Source organism: Caenorhabditis elegans, chromosome X (genome assembly GCF_000002985.6).
Source record: "Caenorhabditis elegans chromosome X".
NCBI classification, from domain to species: domain Eukaryota; kingdom Metazoa; phylum Nematoda; class Chromadorea; order Rhabditida; family Rhabditidae; genus Caenorhabditis; species Caenorhabditis elegans.
The window spans coordinates 8,080,578-8,100,510 of NC_003284.9; the positions used below are offsets into that span (position 1 = coordinate 8,080,578).

Below are 19,933 nucleotides of genomic sequence, written 5' to 3' on the forward strand. Positions count from 1 at the left end.
ATGGTCTTGATACAAACTGCAAAAAAAATTATTAAAAAAAAAGCATTACTACCCAAACTATTATATCCCGTTTTTAAGTAGAAATACTGAATAACCAATTTTTGGAAAAATGTATCATAGTTATGATACACAGATATTGTGTTGAGCTGATGAAAAAGTAATTGAATCCAGCAAATTTCAATTTCATAGCCAATCAACTGCTATGATCATATGATGACGTGACAACAGGAAAAACCGGGTTTTTTCTGAAATAACAGGTTTTCGGCAAATATGTCCTGGCAGACAGAAATATTTTTTTTAATTCAATTTTATTGGTCTTCAAAAAATATGCTCTTATATACTCTTTTTATTTACAATTTCAGTATTAAATTCTTATATAAAATCACAATGTTACGCATATCACAAATAATCTGTAGAAAGAAGTATGAAAGCATTGTTTAGAATAGCCCATCAATGATCTCAGTGACTGGGTCAATGGTGATGTCGTAGAAGCACGGACGAGTGTTGAGTCCTGGCATTGTGGTCATTTCACCAACCAATGGGTAAATGAATCCAGCTCCAACGGATGCACGCACGTCGCGAATCGGAAGTGTGAAACCTACAAAAACTCTATCTTGATTTGAAAATAGTTGTTTGAATAGTTTGGTAGGAAATTGTTTATGCATAGTCAATATCGAGTTTCATTAACCAATCATAATGTTGAACTTTTAGTACCTAAACTATAAACATTAAAACATCAACAGAGTGTTTATAATTGACCGGTATCTAATAATTTGATTTCTTACCAGTTGGAGCACCCTTCTTTGTTGGGTCTGATGAAAGGGACAAATGAGTTTTTGCCATACAAATTGGCAACTTCGAGAATCCCTGTCTTGTGTATCTTTCCAATTTCTGTTTGGCCTCGTCAGATAGTTCAATGCCATCAGCACCATAGATTTCTTTGGCGATAGTAGCGATCTTGTCTTCCAATGACAAATCCAGGTTGTAAAGGAATTTGAATTGCTTTGGATGTCCAGTTGTAGCATTGACCAGAGAATTGGCGAGAGCAACCGCACCAGCGCCTCCTTGTGACCAGTGTTCGGAAACCACTGCATCAAATGCTCCGTATTCCTTGGCCTTGGAGCAAACAAGTTCCAACTCCTTGTCGGTATCGGTTGCGAACTTGTTCACGCAGACAACAACAGGGATTCCAAATTTGTTTGCATTCTCAATCTGCTTTCTAAGATTTGAATCGCATCCTCCTTCAACAAGTGGAATGTTTTCGTCAAGGTATTCGTGTTTCAGTGGAGCTCCTGCTACAACAGATGGACCACCTCCATGCATCTTAAGAGCTCTTACAGTTGCTACAAGGACAACTGCTGATGGCTGAAGTCCCGAGTAACGGCACTTGATGTTGAAGAACTTCTCCATTCCGATATCGGCTCCGAATCCAGCTTCAGTGATCACAAATCCGTCGGGTCCGGCAAGTTTCAAAGCAACCTTGTCAGCAAGAATACTGCTTTGTCCATGTGCAATATTAGCGAAGGGTCCGGCATGGACAAAAACCGGAGTACCCTCCAAAGTTTGCATCAGGTTTGGGCGAACGGTGTCTCGCATAAGAACTGTCAAAGCCCCAGTTACTCCAATATCATCAGCGGTTACTGGATTGCCAGCCTTGTCGGATCCGATCACAATTCGTGCAATTCTTTCTTGCATATCAGCGAGAGAAGTTGTCAACGCAAGAATCGCCATGAGCTACAAATAAGAATTAATAAATTAAAATTGCCATGAAATTGTTTTGACTAACCTCACTAGCAACAGTAATATCAAACTGAGTAGTTCGGGTGTGTCCCTTCTCATTCGGTCCCATTCCAATTTCAATCTTTCTTAAGAATCTATCGTTCGTATCCATCACACGGTTCCAGGTGATAGTTGCAGGATCTATGTTGAGACGAGCAAAGCTAACTCTCTGCTCTTCGCTAAGATTTTCAGCATCATCTACACGTGGGATTCCAAGACGGTCGAGGCGACGAAGTTGGATCTCCGAAAGTGGGCGGACTCCTGAAAAGTAAGTATTAATGTATTTATTTCTATGCCATAAAAAGGGACTTCAAACAAACCCTTCTTGTTCTTTGGTGCCAATCTGTTGAATAGTGCATCAGTTGCTTGGGTTGACTCATGGAACATTCTAGCATCGATTGCAGCAGCAAGAAGATTATTGGCTGCAGTAATTGCATGGATATCTCCTGTCAAATGAAGATTGAACTCCTCCATCGGAATAACCTGAGAGTATCCTCCTCCAGCAGCTCCTCCTTTAATTCCAAACGTTGGTCCTTGCGATGGCTGGCGTACACATGCGAACACCTTTTTGTGAAGATGAGCTCCGAGAGCTTGAACTAGTCCGATTGTCGTTGTGGATTTTCCTTCTCCAAGAGGTGTTGGCGTAATACCAGCAACTACAACGTACTTTCCATTTTTAACCTCGCTCAGTCTATCCAAAATGTCAAGAGAAACCTTTGCCTTCTTGCGTCCATAAAGGTCAAGCTCTTCTTGTTTGATTCCAATTTCCCCAGCTACCTGAAAATAATGAAGATAAGTTTTTTTTAAATTAAATATTCTTGAGTGCCTTTTCGATGTCCTTTGGTGGTTGAGCTCTCGAAATAGCAATATCCGATGGAACAGGAGTTAACAGGGTGGGCTTCAAGTATTCAACATTCCATGTGCTCTGAAATAAAAAATAATTCAACGAAATTATAATGTTTGATTTGGAACATTTAATCGAATTACCATTCGGTCAAATTTGCGGCGCAAGCAGCGTGAAAAATTGAAAATTGAAGTTGATGAAAAGATAGAAATTGTGACTTAAATGTTTATGGGAACTTCGATCAAAAATTCTTATTTTTTTATATTTTGATTCTTATCAATCAATAAAATAGATTGACAATAGTGATAATGTTGCAATTCGCAACTTGACTTTAAAAAACGATAAAACGCACGGACAGGTTTATCAGAAGAAAGTAACATATTTTAGGTTTTCCAGAAATGTATGACAACATATCAAACTGGGACATATTAAGTTTTTATTAGTCAACATAAACAAAAAAGACGCTTTTTCAAGATTAATTTCTATGTACATATTAATTTAACAGATAATACTCTTTTTTTTATCTTCAGACTCTTTTTTTTTTTGAAAATGTATTTTTACAGTGTGGAGTTATTATACACAAGTTCTGTTTTTTTTGCTCACGCTCAAAACATGAACAAATTATTTTTGTTATTTTTGGAGTTTTCAAAATTGCATTTTCCGTTTAAAAATCAAATCCCAAAACGTTAGTGTTACTTACCATGTTTCACAATTCAAGAGAAACCAATGAATCAACGAAAATAAAAAGCGAGTGATTCAAACAACTGCAGAGCGATGGCCACTAAATACAAACACCTTGATAAGGCAGTGGGCAGAACAAGTAATCGAGTCAGTATCAGATATTAGGAGACGCACAGAAAACATGCACGGGGGGCATTTGCCGGGTCTGCCTTATTGATCGCGTCCTCTGATTTGTTCGATGTTGCGTCGCTCTCGTGCATCTAAACATCTAAACTAACCACGTGCATTTATCGCGAGACCATGGTCTTTTTACAAATCAGGGCTAATTGTGTCCTTGGTCATTGTTTATTTCGGTGGAAAGTGACAATAAAAAGAAAATACAAATTGAAAAGATTAGATTAAAAAAAGGTATGAAGAGGACTTCAAGTTCCAGAACGTCACAACAAATTTTAAAGAGTAAAAAGTCAAACCAAAAAGCACATTATAAATAGTTCATTCGCAAATGATGTGGTGGAAGTGGGTGCTTGAAGTTCACTCATCATCGTCATCCTGAAAAGTAGGTTCTGTGAAATACAACACTTACAAATATTTTTAACATATTTTCAATCGATTTTGTGTGAGGCACACTATAGTTGCAGAACAACTTTACATTCGGTGTAAATAATGAAGACAATGTCCATGAAATTTGCTTGTTTCGTAGAGTTTATCGCTCAATGAATTTTTGAAGTTCTTTGAGTCGATAACGTGCTATCGGTGTCTTTTGTAATTTTTGAAATAAACTCTGGTGCATCAGTATCAACCCCACACGCAAAACAAACTGTTTGGCACTATCCACGCTTAGGCCAGAACATCAAAAAACCTGCACAAACTTAGTGTCGCAAAAGGAAAGCTATTTTACCTTTTGTCCAAGACGTCGTCTCTTAGCCTGCTCAAATGTGTTACGGATGAGCATGGCAACAGTCATTGGTCCAACGCCTCCGGGGACAGGTGTGAGGAATCCGGCGACTTCCTTTGCGGCTTCTGTGTCAACATCTCCGTAAATTTTGCGTGAGTTTGGGTCGTCACCAACGTTGATTCCACAGTCGATGACGAATGCGCCAGGCTTGATCCAATCAGCTGAAATATATGCTTTTATTTGTAAAAAACGCTGACACTTATCAGAACAGAGAGTCTGTTTCTATTTGATGCAAAACAATTCAGAAGTTGCAAACAGTCAGGTGCATACTAAACATTGATAGTTCTTAAATTGGGGTTTCTATTATAGATATTTTGCATAATTTAATGACTTACAAACTTTTAGGTTAGCAAGTAAATACCGTGCTGCTCATATAAAGGTCTACTCGTAATAACTTTTGCCAAGATTCTTCTTTTAAATGGATTTGGGCGTAATTATGAAAAAAGCAACGCGAAATTTGTTCAATGATGAATTCCAAAAAATCAGGATATAAAAACTTTCACTATTTTACTATAGTCAGATCTCAGCTCGGAATAACCACGTTTGCTGAAGTTGAAATCAATCTTTTGATATCTGTATGGCCAGTACTGTGCACTATCTCAAATTTAGGTTTATTGATAATCTACCTTTGACGAAATGTTTTCTCCCAATTGCCACAATCAAAATATCTGCTCTCAGGCATTTCTCCTTGAGATTTGGAGTTTTTGAGTGGCAGATTGTCACAGTTCCATGATGCCACAAGAAAAGCGCAGCGGCTGGAGATCCGACAATTTTCGAGCGTCCCAAAACAACCACCTCCTTTCCAGACACAAAGTTGGCATCACCAGTTGCCTGTTGAACCAAGTACAAGCATCCAAACGGAGTGCAAGGAAAGATCGTACGCTGGAGTTCTCCACGAGCCAAACGTCCAGCATTGATACGAGTCAGTCCATCGACATCTTTCAATGGGTCAATCAAGTCGATAACAGAGTCTGCGTCGATTTCGTGCTTGCAGTCCAGTGGAAGCTGAAATTAATAACTTGCTATTATTGTTTAGCTTCCGATGTTTTTTTTTAATTAACTGAGATGTGTTTTTTTTCCGTTATAAGTTAACATTTCAATATTACAACTTAATCCGTTATATTAACCTGAATGATAATTCCGTCAATCTCGTTGTCATGATTAAGAGCCATAATCTCTCGCTTCAAATCTCCTTGAGTGATGGTGTCTGGCAACTTAATGAGTTTTCCATCTGCTCCGATTTCCTTTGCTTTTTTCAGTTTGGAATTAATGTACACATTGGAGTCTGAACGATTTCCAACCTGCAAATTTTGAGACTTTGAGTTATTCAGTATAACAGATATCCCCTCGGATATTATTTGTCTTGTTACGAAATAAAAGCCGGTATCTCAAAAGTACACCACAACTACAAATTACGCTCTGCAAAACTTTCAAAATCTGTTTTGTAAGTATGCAATGCACTTATGTACGTCATGAACTCAAAACACAGATTGGACAGAGATTTTCATTTTCATATATTCAATTTAGAAATATTATTAAGTTAATAGCAATGCTTGAAATAAAATTATTATCAGTGGTAAGCTTTCATACCTGAACAATTGCCAATACTGCATGAAAATTTGGGTGGTGCTCACGGGTTTTTGCGATTTTCTGTCCGACATCGTGAAGAACCTTTTTTGAGTACTCGAGTCCACTGACGATCTCCGCGACCATTCTAAAAAATAAACAAAGTAATAATCAAGTTGAAAAATACGTCAAGAAAACAAGAAGGGGAAGAGTAAAGGAAAAGAGTACGAAACTCCTCTTGTACTTGGCTATTCATGGGAAGAGACTAGTGCAGAAGTCAGAGGACAAGCTGATTGGAAACTTAGCACATATTCACATTTCGATGGTGGGGGACAGAGTGAAAAAATAAAGCGTCGAAAAAGTTGAATATGCATAGCGGTCTGTTGTTTGTGGGGGAGTGATGAGAAGAGTTTTAAAACGGCCTGGCCTTGTTATCTTATGCTGAAGATCGCTATGATTTTATGTGTCGAGTGACTAGAGTTGCTTGTCAGCGACATTCTCATGGAAAATACATGTTCCACCGACAGTTTCGATGTCAAAGCTTCCGCATTAAACATGTTTGCTTGAAAATGAAAACAGTGTATCAAGGAACAAAATTCAATTTTTGTCACATGAAAATAATACTTTTGAAAGTTTTTGCTGCCTTATATGTTAACAATATATCAAAATAATGGACACAGTGCAGAAATGTCCAATACGAACGCGTGGCGGCGGACCATGAAAATCGATAACAGTCGGCGGCTGGCCTTGCATGCAATGCGCGCGCATAACACAGAAATCTTATCGGCATCCATACGACGCAAAATCTCTTTTTACCCAGCAATTTGCCGAGATAAAAACAATAATCATATCAACATTTTGACTACAATGGGACTGGGATCTTATCATGAAAACTTCTTACCTTGCAAATTTGAATGTGAAACTCATTATTTTTCTTATAAACTGGGAAACGTTGATTTTTAAAAAGTGTCTATTTCTATTAACCAGAAATCAAAACATGTTATTCTCAAATGTTTTTTTCAAATGATTTAAAATGAAGAAAACAAGTCTTATCAATAATGTCCTAAAACCTGCACAATCCAAATTATCGGAGCAATTGAACAGTGAAAATAATGAAGTAAATATTAAATATTAACATTTTTCAAAGGCGTACACAAAAATCATTTATTCAAAATCATTCTTCGATTTGAAAAACAACTAAATCACAGTATTTATATAAAATTTGCGAGAGATGGTGAGAAGGGATGGACAATGGGATTTCATATCATACAAAGAACATAAAATAAGATGTAACCGTTTTGGAATGTGCAACAATTATGGATTTGAATACAATTAGTTATCCTTTTTTGTGCCCTCGTCGCCACCATTGATAATCGAATCCAAAGACTCGGCTCCACGAACAAACGATTTTCTATTTCCATAATCTGCTTTTTCCGAGCTATTCTTTACCAGACGTCCAACAGTCAAGTACTTGAATTTGAACTGTGTCTCCCATTCGTTGGCGGTTTCCTGTAAAAATCAATTTAGGTTTTTTTGTTCACAATCAATCTGACCGAGGCAATATACATTTGAATTAGCTTCGATGTCATATTGATGACACAAAAAAGTTATGGTTTATGCCTGAGTTATGAATAAATACCACAAATCATAAAACAATGACTTTAAGGATTAAATGTTTATAACGAACTTTCACGTTCTTACTCATGAGAAAACTGCATAGCCTACCTGCTCGTCAGCAGAGATTCCAGTATGATCATCCCACTCGCTAGAAACAGCATTCTGGTCCATGGTTCCAAGCGCGCGGGTAGCGTCATGCCCGGCAAGTGTACCGTAGGCTTTTCCTGGTCCGTAAAATCCTTTTCCGCGAGTCACGTCATAGATAGTTCCGTTGAGTCCAAACAGAATGTGCTCATTTTTGACACCATCGTACTTGCGCAGCTCTTCAACTGTCATATCGGACATTGGCAATGGGGCGAGCTTAAGTTCAGGATTTAGAAAAAATACATGTTCATTAAAGAAGCTAATCAAATACTTACTTCTTTTGGTGGAGCTGGGAGCGGTTGCTCGGATCTGGTGAGCCAGTAGAAAAAGAATCCGAGAACGACGACAAGGAAGACCGCGTCGTACATTGTGAATTCAAACCAAGAGCTAAGATCCATTGTGACTGTACAGCTGAAAAAATGACAAACGTATAAAATTGAAACTCGAACATATGGTGGTCGTTGATAGATCAAACCATTAGTGCGAGGGAACCGTTAGAAGGACAAAACAATTCTAGACAGCGAGCCTCGAACTGGTTAAATGATCGCGATCGAGTAAGGGCACGCGCCTCCCACCTCGTCGATTAAACGGATTTATTTTATAGGTTTCAACGGATTGAAGCGGAAACGTAAGCAAAAAGATCAAAAGTTCAAACGTGATATTCACTACTTGTCTCATAAATTCAATGAAATAGCACATAGTGTGGCGGAGGTACTGTTGCGAATTTAAGAAAAGTGAAGTGGGCCCTCGAACTGAATGAAAAGTGTACTCTTCAGCAACAACAATAAATATAGTTTTGATTTTTCTCAAAACACAAAGTTTCAAAAGATGGTTCGGTGCAAAATATAGTAAAGTGTAATAGAAAATAAAAAAAACTTTTAGTAAAGTCTTTTGGTTGTCTGGAGACTTTGGAGATGACAAATGTTTACTAAACTTGATTTAAATTTTTTCTCTAGGGAAGTGCAAAAAGTCATGGAGTGTAAACACTAGGGGAAAATGTTTGTAAATAAATGAAATTTTAGTTTTTTTGAGTCTATGGCAAATATATGAAAAATATAATTCAAAAAGTGTAATCCAAAACAAGTGAGAGTTCACGAAAAATCATATTTCCTGAAACACTTATTCAACAAAATGATTTATGCAAAAAAGTAACAGAAACAGTATACATTTTGTAAAAAGTCAAAAACTAGTCACCAATAAAAACATCAAAAATCACTGCAACAGAGCAGGTGAACCCGTCGACGATGTGTGAGCGTCCTTGACTGTGTTCGTCGAACGCTAGGTCCGTAAGTTGCCGTCATTTACAGTGCAAGTGCACAAAGCGGTAAGAGAAAGAAGAAGGATTTGTTGTAAAATGAAGAAAACAAGATGTAAAAGAGAAAACGGAAGAAATTATCTCTAATTTTAGAAATTCGAAAACATGGTACATTATTTTCTCACAGATTTTCCCAGTTGCCGTCAACAATTATTCACTCAGCGATTGACGGTCGGAAATCGAGAAGAATGTGCGTTTTCGTCGCCTTATCGTTTCTATTTTATATTTGTCCCCTAATGTCTCTCGATTCTTCTTACTTTCACCACAGTCATCACAAACAATACGAGTAGTATTTGTAGCAAAGATTTTGTGGTTAGTGCCGTGGAACACACAATTTTTATCAAACAAATGTTTCACTGGGGTGCCCAAAGGTGAACAATGATTGTGTAAAAAAATAGAAACGAAGAAGAAAAAGAAGAAGTGAACCTACAAAAAGGAAAAGAAAACCCGTGCTCGGGCCGTTTTTGGATGGGAAATTGAAAATATTGCAACAGGGAGAAGCAAGAAAATGGGTAGTGGGAATTGAGGACGAAAAAAAGTTTCGGGAGAAAATTGAGTCAAGTCACAAAGCAATTCGTGGTTTGTAGGCTAAAAAGTATGAAAGGAGAAAACGGTGAGTACAAATCACACGTGACGTGTGTTTCTAGCAGATGTGTAGTAATCGAAATAAAAACAGATAGGAAACGGGTCATGGGAGTGATAATAGCAGCATGTTGAAGATATCGAAAGTCCACAGGAAAACGAGGCGTTTCTGCGTAACAAGAAATTGGATTATCGTTAAGAGGTGGCTCTCTTTTTCTTTTTATACATAACATTCTAATAATATGCAAATATGCATGTACTCATGCAGAAGACACTGACATAAGGGCAAATCTTAAAAATCAAATAACAAGGGATTAACATTTGCTCTCTATAGTCTCTTTTCTGTCAATCGATTTCGACAAATTGATCTCATCTTCAAACCATCTCGGACTGCTTCCAATTGCAGCGAGTATTTTTTCATAGGCAGAGAGCGATGGATCTCCGTTCCGAAGACGTCGCTGGCGCAGATAGCTAAAATAAATATCCATTGTTTCATGTTATTAACCTTAGAAGTTGATTTTTAAGTATTTACATTTTTTTTAATTTGAAAATTGACGATTAAACACAAATTTTTCTACTTCAGTTTCAAGTTTAATTATATTTGCAATATTCTCCAAAACTCTGAGAGTTCCAACATGTGTTTTAGATTTTTTAGTACTAAAAGAATGGGTGTAAATTATTTATATACTAATCGTACACCACCTGCAAAAAATATATGCACCTAAATACTTTTCAATATATAAATTAAATTTGAATAGTAGTATTGAATAGTTAAAAAAAAATCGTGTAATTTTTTTTTGAAAATGTTTCCAATTTTTAACAGGTGAAACGTTAAGTATATATTTATGTTTAAAATCAGAAAAAAATCATTTCAAAACTAAAACTATTGTTATGATAAATTTCTGTGGTAATCTATTAAAATTATTTTGGAAATAAAGTTGCTACACAAACACTTTAAAATCTTTCTATTGTAGTCTCCGCTTGAGAGAAGAAAACTAATTAAATCTCAATAATATGTTTCAGGTAAAATATTTTCTAAATGTTTAAAAAGTTTCTTAGTTAAATTTATACCTTCGAAATTAGTGATGTCAATTCAAAAAAATAATTTTCTATGAAAGCATTCTTTGATTCTTTGATTTCTACTTGCACCACATCGTATTCTAATCATACATCAGTTATATTCTCACGAAGTAACAAATTTTGAATATCAAATCGCACCTGATTTCGTCAAGTTTCTATATAAATATTTCTCACGAGATTTTTCTAGAGCTACCTTTCAAAATGAATAGCAACCACTTTTTCGACGAAGAAATGTTCGTAGAGCAAAGACAGGAAAACTCCAGCCAGTGAAATTGCGAGGAGAATAAAGCGCATCGATGTACTTGGAACGTAAACGAATCCCATCAAGTTCATAAGGAATCCCATGTTTGTGAAGATCATCACCATGTTGATCTAAATCACAACACTTTTAAAATTATAAATGTGCAAGTTGACATACGGCGCCAATAACAAAAATGATTCCACAAAGAAGCCAGTTAGTGAACACAGAACGACGATAAGGATGACCTTTAGAGTAGACAAAAGCATAACCAAGATACATACAGCAACTGGTGAAGAAGACAGTAGTTCCAATCATGGTAGTTGTGTTGTCCAATTCTTCCGGATTCGGAACGTACCAGGATTGGCCACGTACGAGAAGATATCCGGTCGTCTGAATCGTTTTCACCATTTAACAGACAAATACCTAACTTTGTTCTTACCTGAGTAATAATATTGAAAAACATTTGTCCGAAAACACTGAAATAAAAAGCACTGGTGGCCAGTCTGCGAGGTGGCGGAATTCCACTAAGCTTTCTCGATGCTTCTGTGTTTCCCAAAAACAATGCAACAAGAGTGATTAAAACAAGATCGATGTACAAGAACTGAAATTAATTATGCGAATTTTATTTCAATTGCCTTCTCACCTGGCCGTCCGAAATATTTGTTCCATCATTATATAATAGCATGACAGACAAAAACTCGTTCAGAGAATAAGCTGCCATGTATTTCGAAACTGCATAGGATGTGACTAATGCACATCTGCCTTCTTTGATGACGGTCGGCACACAACGAATATCTGGGACGTTGGAAGTGAATGGGGCGGCAATTGAAGCTTCAGCTTGGGAAAGGGAGATTCCTGCGTGAGCGGCTTTAAGAGCTGCACAATCGTTCGCACCGTCACCACACATTGAAACCTTGGCGCCAATCTGAAATTTATTAAATTATTTGGTATGCGAATTATAGCTGTCGGAACCTCTTGCAATGCTCCAATCAATTGAGCTTTTTGGTCCGGTGCCATTCGTGCATACACGTCACACATTGCCGTAATTCGATCAACAAGCTCTGGATACTCATGAGTAATAACGCTATAAGTTGGTCCAGCGATGGCCATTTGGTAGGTTGCCGTCCGGAGAACCGCTTTTCTGTCGAATGCTCTCACTTCGGAATCAGTATCAATGTCGTTTTCGGAGCTAGATACACTTTCTTTGATGAAAAGCTTGGTACGTCCAAGGGGGTCCTTTTCTGTTTTAGAGTGGGTAATCAAAAAAGCTTTCTTTGTAGGCCGGATGATTCCACACTCTCTAGCAACACTCATTGCCGTCAGCAAGTTATCTCCAGTGACCATTACGCATCGAATGTTGGCAACAGAAAGTTCATTGATGACACTCAACGTGACATCTTTCAATCGGTTCTCCATGACGATCAATCCCAAGAATTCCAATTCTGATTCCATCTGTAATTTGGATGAATGAAGCTGTAGAAAAAACTGTTAAAAAATTACTAACAATATCTCTCGGCGTCTTTAGTGCTTTTGCAAAATTAAGATGCACAGCTTTAGAAGCGACAGCAATGAGACGGAATCCGCGTTGAGCATACTCGTCGACCACTTCCTGAAATCGAAAACTAAGTAATTTTAAGGTTTGCATCAAAATAAGACCATATAGTCTTCTGGAATGGTGTCTGGAATGCAGAGTGAAGCAATCATTTCGGGGGATCCTTTTGTGAAAACCATCATGTCATGTGCACTGTGCTCAGACGGTGTTGATATGATGACAGACATTCTTTGAAGAGCGGAACTGAAACCTCATTTTAGGAAAAATATCATTGCTTGTCGATATTATGTATTCTATCCGGAAATAAATAGTTCAATTCATGAACCGAACAGTTAGATTATTGATTTAAACAATACTGCATGTAAAATTAGTAGAACTGGCGTATTACAAAACTAATATACATACATATTCATGAATTTATCAACAGAAGAACATGAGTTTTTGTATATCTATTACATTATTTTGCATATTTTAAGCTTTTCAAAAGTGATAACTTTGTGGTCCTATAACATATTTTTGCAGCCACGGCACTGTCAAGTTAATTGAAATTTACCCGAATTTAGAAAACAATTTTGAAGTTTTTAGGTATCAATGATTAAAGAAATCAAAGAAAGAAAGTAGTATCAAAGAACTCACTTGAATGGATGTTGTTTAATTACCGAGTATTCATTGTTCTCAGGATGATAGGTTGCTTGTTCAGGTGGTGGACGGAGAACAGTTGGCTGGACAGTATCAAAATCTTGAGTTTCTTCATCGGAATTCACAGCTTCCTCAATGATCCATTTACTTTTTTCGACAAGAATGAGCTCCAGTGGGTCACCGTGAAGTGTTCCATCAATTCGGGTAAGTGAATGACAACTTGCAGCAGCGACCACAATGTTCAGATTTGCATTTTCTGCAGATAGCTTAACAGGGTCTAACTCTTCAAATTCACTTGTAAACTCTGGCTTTCCATCTTCGTTTTTTCGAATGGCTTTCAAACAATTGAAGTCCAATCCATCCTCAGTAAGTGTTCCTGTTTTATCGAAGCAAGCCTCAAAAAAAAAAGATAATTGGAATAGTTGTCGATATCAGAACAACTCACCACATTGATCAGACCACAAACATTAACAGTTGTTGGCGAGGTGCAAAAGATTTTCTTTTTCTTGAGTCTAGAATTGGCATTGATGATTCCAACAGACATAGCTGCAGGTAACGCTGGCGGCACAACAATTGTTATGATGTCGAGGGATCGGATGATGATGTGCTTTAGAGACTCTCCGCGAGAAACCATTTCGATAACCGTGTAAATGAATCCAATAAGTGCGATGAAACCAAGTACGAGGATGAACACCATTACATCTTTCAACGCTTCTTTTTCTTGCGGTTTGGGATACATGATCGACCGAACAAGCTGTCCTTTCAAAGTCGAGAAGCCAGTGCGGATTACTCTTGCCTTTAAATTAACACTACTTTCAATTAAAGCGGTTTTAAGGATTCTTATCTCGAATTAGCGCTATAATTTTAATTTAACCATAACCATGCAATGGTTATGGTGTCACAAAACGTATCATTCCTAAATACTAAAAGTCTTACTGATACTTAAGGACACGAATTTGCTGTAGGACCCCCTAGATTAACGAAAATTTTCACAAAAGTTCAGGATTTTTAAAACTTTTTTTTTAATTTACAAGGTCGGTTCAACTGCGTTTTTAGTGAGAAATCGTTCTGATTTAAACCATTTCCAAATATCACAATTGTTTCACGTGAGAAATTTGGAATTTTCCAATACTTCTATACAGGAGTCATATCAGTTAAATCATCAGTTAAACTTACCATGACAGGCTGGCCTTTGTAGTTTCTTGTCTGCAATACAGTGGTTCCTGAGAAAAGTGTGTGTCGATTGTGCTCACTGGAAAGACGAATTTCTGGTCCACACTCGTCAGCTTCTTTCAGCGATGCTTTTGTCACTGGCACACTTTCTCCCGTGAGCATCGCCTCATTCACAATGACTGTTCCATTCATCAAAAGGCAATCGCATGGCAAAATGAAAGTGTTTGATGGGAGAATCAAAATATCCATTGGGACGATCTGAGTTTATGTTATAGCGGCGCGAGAACTTATAAGTTTACCTCAGAAGCATCGATTGTGATATCATGTCCATCTCTTCTGACAATGACACTGATTGTATCACCAACCATATTTCGAATTCTTTTTTCCTGTGCTCTCATCTGATACACAGCAACAGCAGCACTGCCCACGGTAATTATAACAATCACAGATGCATAGTATGCGTAGTTGTCGGAGTACCAAAGCGCAACACTGAATGTGGAGATAAATTTTTCATACGACAATGTAAAAAACACCTACGAAAAACATTGGAACAGGTAAAATGGTCCGAGAACTTCTTTGAATAAAATCACGAGAATTGGGGTCAGTGCCAAAGCTAATGCATTCATATTATATATCTTCCGGGAGGCGATCACATCTTGCTCTTTCAATCCAATCACGTCCAGGGTCAATTTTTGGTATATATTGAAAGGTGCAGCGCTGTCCATGTCGGCCGGATTCAACCATTCTTGATCTTTTTCGTACCAAATGTATTTGATTTTTCTATACGTGAAAAAACGCATGACCTTGACTTTTTCCTGCTTCCCGCTCCGCTGAAACCATAACTTTATATTAAAATATATTGGTTTCAAGAAAAAAACTACCGTCGGTCTAGCCAATCCAACATCGCTTTCCGCTTTGAATACTTCCTTGATTGTCTGAGTTCCATGGATATCTTCGACCATGACGTATTCACACTCGTCATGGCTTGTCGGCTGGAATCTAACTTTGACAAAGAGGCTTTTTACCCAGTAAGCCAGAAGCTGATAGAATCCAAGTGTGACAATGGTGAGAAGCCAGAATAGAATCTGAAAATGTTTGCATTATTTTAAATCGTTTAAAATTACTTGGAAGACACTCCGTCAAAACTAGAACATGAAGAATTGTGTCAGGCAACATTTGCCTTCAATGTTGCAGCCACAAATTTTGAAATTCAAAAAGCGTTTTGACACTTTGTTATTTTGTACTAACTTCTGTAAATTCGTTGTATTGTGAGACAAAATGGTTTGTCGTTTTTTGTTTTTTTTTGCAATCTTAGAAAAAAGTACTGTAACATGTCAACTATGTTGGTAACATTTAAATCTGTCGTTAATTTCATAGGTTTCATGAACTCCCGCCGACCTTTGTGTTAGAAGTTAAAAACGAAAAAAGTAAATCTTCGGAAGTTTAAAAACCCGGATGAAGAGAGAAAAGGTTCAAAATTGTTTTGTAAAAACTTTTTAAAAATATAATTTATCTTATTTCACAAAATAATACCTGTCTTCCGATAGTTTCCTTGTATGCGTACAAGTCGCATGTCTCTTCTCCAATATTCAATTTTCCTTGATTGAAAGAGGTGGTCTTTGCCTTTGGATTGTCTTTCTCTCGCTTCATAATTTTCGTGGATGGATTGTCGGTAGTGTCGTACACTGCAACAACATGATATTAAAAAAAAACTGTCTAGTTTTGTATGGGAAAACGCAAAAAGAATGAACACTGTGTTTGTTTTGTGTTTGTTTTCTTTTTGTTTTTGAAGAAACGTTGGAAGCAGACAAAAAAAAGAACCAATACAGTTATAAACACCATTTTGATCAGCAGATTTATAACTTTTCATTTTATTTCGCTTATCGTGATCCTAATTTAGAAACAATAAAACTCACCTCTGTTTCGCGTAGTCGTGTCAAGGAGTGGTTCCCTTTCGCTTGTCTGAAAAATTATATTTTAAAACTATCAAAACATTAGCTAAAAATAGGCCTGTTAAATGGGTCGAGATGGGTCGACCCGCAACCCAATTTTGGGTCGGGCTCGCGTCCCCGACCCACTATTTGGGTCGGTGTCGCGTCCCCGTTTGGGTCGGTATTGAAAATAGGGTATGTTTTTTTTTAATTGATGAAAATACGATAATTTTATAATTTTCAGCTCTTAGACGTGTTTTTTGACAAAAAATAATTTTTCAAGTTTTTGATAATTTTCTGTTAAATTTTGAAGAAATGGGTCGGGAACATGACCCCGACCCAAAAGTGGGCCGGGGATGCGACCCCGACCCCGACCCGGCCGACCCAACAAAAAATGGGGCGACCCACTCCACAGGCCTAGCTAAAAATAACAAAAATATGAAAATTAAACGTTTTAACTTCTTCAAAATTTAGTTTCTTCTAATTTCCTTCAAAAGTCAACTCACCATTTTGCGTTCTGATTTTCAATTTAGATCCCCAATATTAAATAAACTTTGGAAGGCATGAGCAAACGCAATAGTATAACTGAGAGTTTCAGAGGGTTTAAAACGTCAGACATGCACACAAAAGTGTAACAATGATGATAGTAATGTATCTGCGGCGCATTGATTAGCAGCTCAAATAGAAAAAGGCCAAACTGATAAGAGAGCCACTGGGTTGGTTACTGGCTCTTTGTCCCCGTTGCTAGGTCACTTAATCGTATGCGCTCTTGTTTTGACATCATAATTAGTGGTTTGTTATTATCAAAACTGCTTACTTTTTTTCAAATCACCGATTAAATAATCAGAAAGAACCAACATTCGTAACGAATTGAAAAGTTTTAAGAGGACCCTCTAAAAAACGTCTCCTGACTTAAGAGAACAAAATAGTTAAGCGTATGCCAAACCACATAATCCAGTCATACTTCAAAAAACTATTCGAGAGTTCCAAAAATATAGGAAATTTTACTTTGCGGGCGATTTTGGCCAAAAATGGTCGCAAACAGAAACAATAATCACATCACAAAAAATAGTGTGGGTTTTTTATATATTCAGTTTCTATAGGAATTTTTGTAACAATTTTCAAGTTTATAATTGTTTTAAGACAAATTAACATTTTTTCATGATATTCAAAGTAGTATGTTAGCACTATTCCTTTCCGTTTCTCATTTTTTAAATTTTAAAGTTCAAAGGCATAAGGTATGTACGTTAGAAAAACAAATTGCACATTGAGTTTCAATATTCTTAAATATCGAAAATGTGTTTTTCGAGAATAAAGAAACTGTCTGTAAAACTAAAAAAACTCATAGCGTCAAAAAAAACTCATAACTAAAAAAAACTCATAGCAAAAAACTCATAGCGTCTAAATGTGATTTTTCACGATTAAATGTGGAAACATAAAATCCATTATTACCATTAAAACCATGAAATTAGCTATTTGCCCGCGGGCTCGAAATTTCATTTCATTTCCGTATTTCAAAAATTATTAGCATTCAAGTCTTTTTATGACCATGGTTTGGTTATTTCACGTATGAAAAAAATCGAGAATCAGAAAAAAACCGATACATTATTTCTGGAAAAATTAATTTCCATAGCTTTGACAATAGCTTACATTGTAATTCGGTAATTTATATTTCTAAGTGTCATACAAATGAGTTTTCGTGTATGGGGAACATTGATTCCAAGCATATCATGAATCCAATATTTTTGTTCAATAGTTCGTCTACAGTGACCGTACTTTTACAGTATGCGCAAGTATACCTTAATATTTCAATATTCCCATTAAGCTGCATGGGTGTGCTCATAGCAATTCTAAAACAATGTCAGTGCATTTATCTTGAGGTACTAAAAATTAATCAACAAGCAACGAGCCTCGGAACATGTATCAATCATTTTTTCAACTGATCACATTAAATGTATTAATTTGACATCAGTTGGACTTTTCATACAAATTACAATAGTTTCTCTCAACACAGACCAATTCCAAGTGCTTACGTTCATCAAGAGCAATAAAATAGCAAAACGGCATTTTTAGAGTGTTTTGAAGAAGGAGATAACACAGATTCTTACCTCTAAAGTTTGGTCTTTTCAAGGCGCAAAAAATTGTTTGCATTCACCAATGTTGGTCTCAGAAGTTTGCGATTTTAATCTATAAAGTTGTTTTAAAAACAAATAACAAAACATGAAACAATACTGATTTAGCGTGATAGGAAGAATGGACAGTCGATTCTAATAAAAAGATAGAACCATATATCTATAAAAGTGGAAAAAACTGATAATTTATTAGAAAACATTCTACTTAATTGAGAGCCTCAGTATTTCTAATTCATAAATCAGTGACCGTGGGTGTGAACATAAAAGTCAAGTGGTAGGCGAGGCATCTTAAATTACGTTATTCCGGTCAGGTTATCAACGATTAAATTTTGTTATCAAATAAAATCAAAATGTCAGAAGCTCTAATTCGATGGATAGTTGTGGTGTGAACACTAGATAATTTTTTTTTAATCAGGCAGGTTTTGTTATACTAGCCTATTGATAAAATAAACTGATGTTCAGTTAAACAACAAGCTCAATCACCTAGTTTTAAAGTAATATTGTACTGTTGAGGACACAGGAAAAGGCAGAAAAAGTTCAATTTTGTGGTATGTAATTGTATCAAGTATTTTTCTCTCTGTTAGTCTAGTTTTAAAATAGTTTCATACACGGAAATCGGCAAACTCTTTACATTGATGTAGATGAATGAGAGGGCAACAGTGAGTACGAAAAATATTTGGAATGGAATTAAAATATTTTGTTTGAAACGCTACCAAACCTATGGAAGGCAGAATCGGCAAATAAGCGAAATGCACTCTCGCCGACAAAATTATCAAAAAAGAAGAAGAAACGTGAAGGTGCAGATAACAAAATGACTGCTAGATTCACACTAAAATTTCATTTTGTTGCAAACTGCTCGGCACCAGTTACTAAAAAATACATAAAAGGAATGAAAATTATATTCCAAAAGTGTAGAATACTTGATAAAACTCCACCGAAACTTCAAATTTGTTGGGAAATCTCTTGAAACTTATAAACACATTGTTAAAGATTGTCTAAATACACTTATCATAGTATAAAATAACCGAACACCCTAATTAAACTCTCCAAAAAATTATATAATATATGTTTTTTCAGTCAACGTTTTGGTAAATTGCCAAATTATAAAAGTGAACTTAAGAGAACTTTTGAGAAGTTTGGTTAAATAAATTAGATTATGCCGGTTTTAATTGATTATTACCTATACATTTTGACCAACTAGGACATTAGACTTTATTACATTAGCTAATGCCAAAATTAAAATTCGTCTATGTAGTATTTCATGATTTGTGACTAGACAAAAACTATTTGGTAAGCGACCGGCGCTCACATGTGAATAGATTGTCGGGTCAATTGACAAAAAATGCAAAGTTTCTGAACAAAACCGGCGACAAAATGTGGCAAATTCGATATGATGATACAACGAAAAAAGGATGTTCAAAACATTTATGTGTTGTCAAACATATATCACTTTTTCTCTTCAAAACTCTGGTTCATCTTCAGTACAATATTAACAAGAGAAACATGTGAGTTTGTTGATGAGATGACGATAATATCTAAGAAATGCTGTTCAATACACAAAATGAAACGTGATAACTAATCTTTAATTATCACTTCTCATGATTGATAATCTAAATTTGAAAATATTAAACTTCATACAGTCGGCGGATTGAATTATGCGCATTCTGTCTGCTTCCTCCTGTTGTTGTCACAGACAATAGTC

At 36.3% G+C, this 19,933-nt stretch overlaps 4 protein-coding genes and 1 non-coding gene across 7 annotated transcripts; all 5 read right to left on the bottom strand.

Annotated features, from left to right (window-relative positions):
* Positions 1–290: 290 nt before the first annotated feature.
* Positions 291–3,441, bottom strand: K07E3.4 (formate--tetrahydrofolate ligase). 2 transcript variants are annotated; one of them, NM_076960.6, is made up of 6 exons: positions 2,767–2,825; positions 2,606–2,704; positions 2,100–2,556; positions 1,787–2,040; positions 786–1,734; positions 291–598 (listed from the first exon to the last, which is right to left on the bottom strand). In NM_076960.6, the coding sequence occupies exons 1-6, from the start codon at positions 2,767–2,769 to the stop codon at positions 438–440; spliced, it is 1,923 nt and encodes a 640-aa protein (NP_509361.1). In that variant the 5' UTR covers positions 2,770–2,825; the 3' UTR covers positions 291–437. The 2 variants fall into 2 exon arrangements, with proteins under 2 accessions (NP_509361.1, NP_509360.1); NM_076959.8 differs by lacking the exon at positions 2,767–2,825 and adding an exon at positions 3,324–3,441 and having other exon boundaries at positions 292–598.
* Positions 3,442–3,632: 191 nt separating this feature from the next.
* dao-3 (C-1-tetrahydrofolate synthase, cytoplasmic) lies at positions 3,633–5,973 on the bottom strand. Its single transcript, NM_076961.7, has 5 exons — positions 5,850–5,973; positions 5,387–5,560; positions 4,886–5,264; positions 4,203–4,420; positions 3,633–3,853 (listed from the first exon to the last, which is right to left on the bottom strand). The coding sequence occupies exons 1-5, from the start codon at positions 5,970–5,972 to the stop codon at positions 3,836–3,838; spliced, it is 912 nt and encodes a 303-aa protein (NP_509362.1). The 5' UTR covers position 5,973; the 3' UTR covers positions 3,633–3,835.
* Positions 5,974–6,977: 1,004 nt separating this feature from the next.
* On the bottom strand, positions 6,978–7,997 carry vem-1. Its single transcript, NM_001029599.12, has 3 exons — positions 7,862–7,997; positions 7,551–7,802; positions 6,978–7,334 (listed from the first exon to the last, which is right to left on the bottom strand). Exons 1-3 carry the CDS (start codon positions 7,982–7,984, stop codon positions 7,158–7,160), a joined length of 552 nt encoding a protein of 183 aa, NP_001024770.1. The 5' UTR covers positions 7,985–7,997; the 3' UTR covers positions 6,978–7,157.
* A 1,232-nt stretch (positions 7,998–9,229) lies between these two features.
* catp-5 lies at positions 9,230–18,286 on the bottom strand (the record flags this gene model as incomplete). 2 transcript variants are annotated; one of them, NM_001392807.1, is made up of 17 exons in its annotated part: positions 9,230–9,954; positions 10,757–10,935; positions 10,982–11,194; positions 11,244–11,405; positions 11,448–11,729; positions 11,777–12,256; positions 12,309–12,413; positions 12,461–12,599; positions 12,993–13,390; positions 13,441–13,791; positions 14,172–14,426; positions 14,468–14,657; positions 14,706–14,998; positions 15,050–15,253; positions 15,702–15,853; positions 16,085–16,130; positions 18,208–18,286. In NM_001392807.1, the coding sequence occupies 15 exons, from the start codon at positions 15,816–15,818 to the stop codon at positions 9,798–9,800; spliced, it is 3,525 nt and encodes a 1,174-aa protein (NP_001379600.1). The 2 variants fall into 2 exon arrangements, with proteins under 2 accessions (NP_001379600.1, NP_001309699.1); NM_001322625.4 differs by lacking the exon at positions 18,208–18,286 and adding an exon at positions 16,606–16,608 and having other exon boundaries at positions 9,798–9,954.
* K07E3.10 lies at positions 16,854–17,069 on the bottom strand. The gene has a single exon (NR_071628.1). It is a non-coding gene; the product is annotated as an Unclassified non-coding RNA K07E3.10 (non-coding RNA).
* Positions 18,287–19,933: the final 1,647 nt, after the last annotated feature.

Excerpts from the sequence above, each read along its gene's own strand:
- dao-3 (NM_076961.7), bottom strand. The coding sequence starts at position 5,972 with ATGGTCGCGGAGATCGTCAGTGGACTCGAGTACTCAAAAAAGGTTCTT. Across the intron at positions 5,561-5,849 it reads CAGTATTGGCAATTGTTCAG|GTTGGAAATCGTTCAGACTC; the intron begins GTATGAAAGCTT and ends CAAAATTTGCAG. Across the intron at positions 4,421-4,885 it reads GAGAAAACATTTCGTCAAAG|CTGATTGGATCAAGCCTGGC; the intron begins GTAGATTATCAA and ends CATATATTTCAG.
- K07E3.4 (NM_076960.6), bottom strand. Across the intron at positions 1,735-1,786 it reads ATATTACTGTTGCTAGTGAG|CTCATGGCGATTCTTGCGTT; the intron begins GTTAGTCAAAAC and ends TCTTATTTGTAG. Across the intron at positions 599-785 it reads AAAGAAGGGTGCTCCAACTG|GTTTCACACTTCCGATTCGC; the intron begins GTAAGAAATCAA and ends GAGTTTTTGTAG.
- vem-1 (NM_001029599.12), bottom strand. The coding sequence starts at position 7,984 with ATGGATCTTAGCTCTTGGTTTGAATTCACAATGTACGACGCGGTCTTC. Across the intron at positions 7,803-7,861 it reads TCCCAGCTCCACCAAAAGAA|CTCGCCCCATTGCCAATGTC; the intron begins GTAAGTATTTGA and ends CCTGAACTTAAG. Across the intron at positions 7,335-7,550 it reads GAATCTCTGCTGACGAGCAG|GAAACCGCCAACGAATGGGA; the intron begins GTAGGCTATGCA and ends TGATTTTTACAG.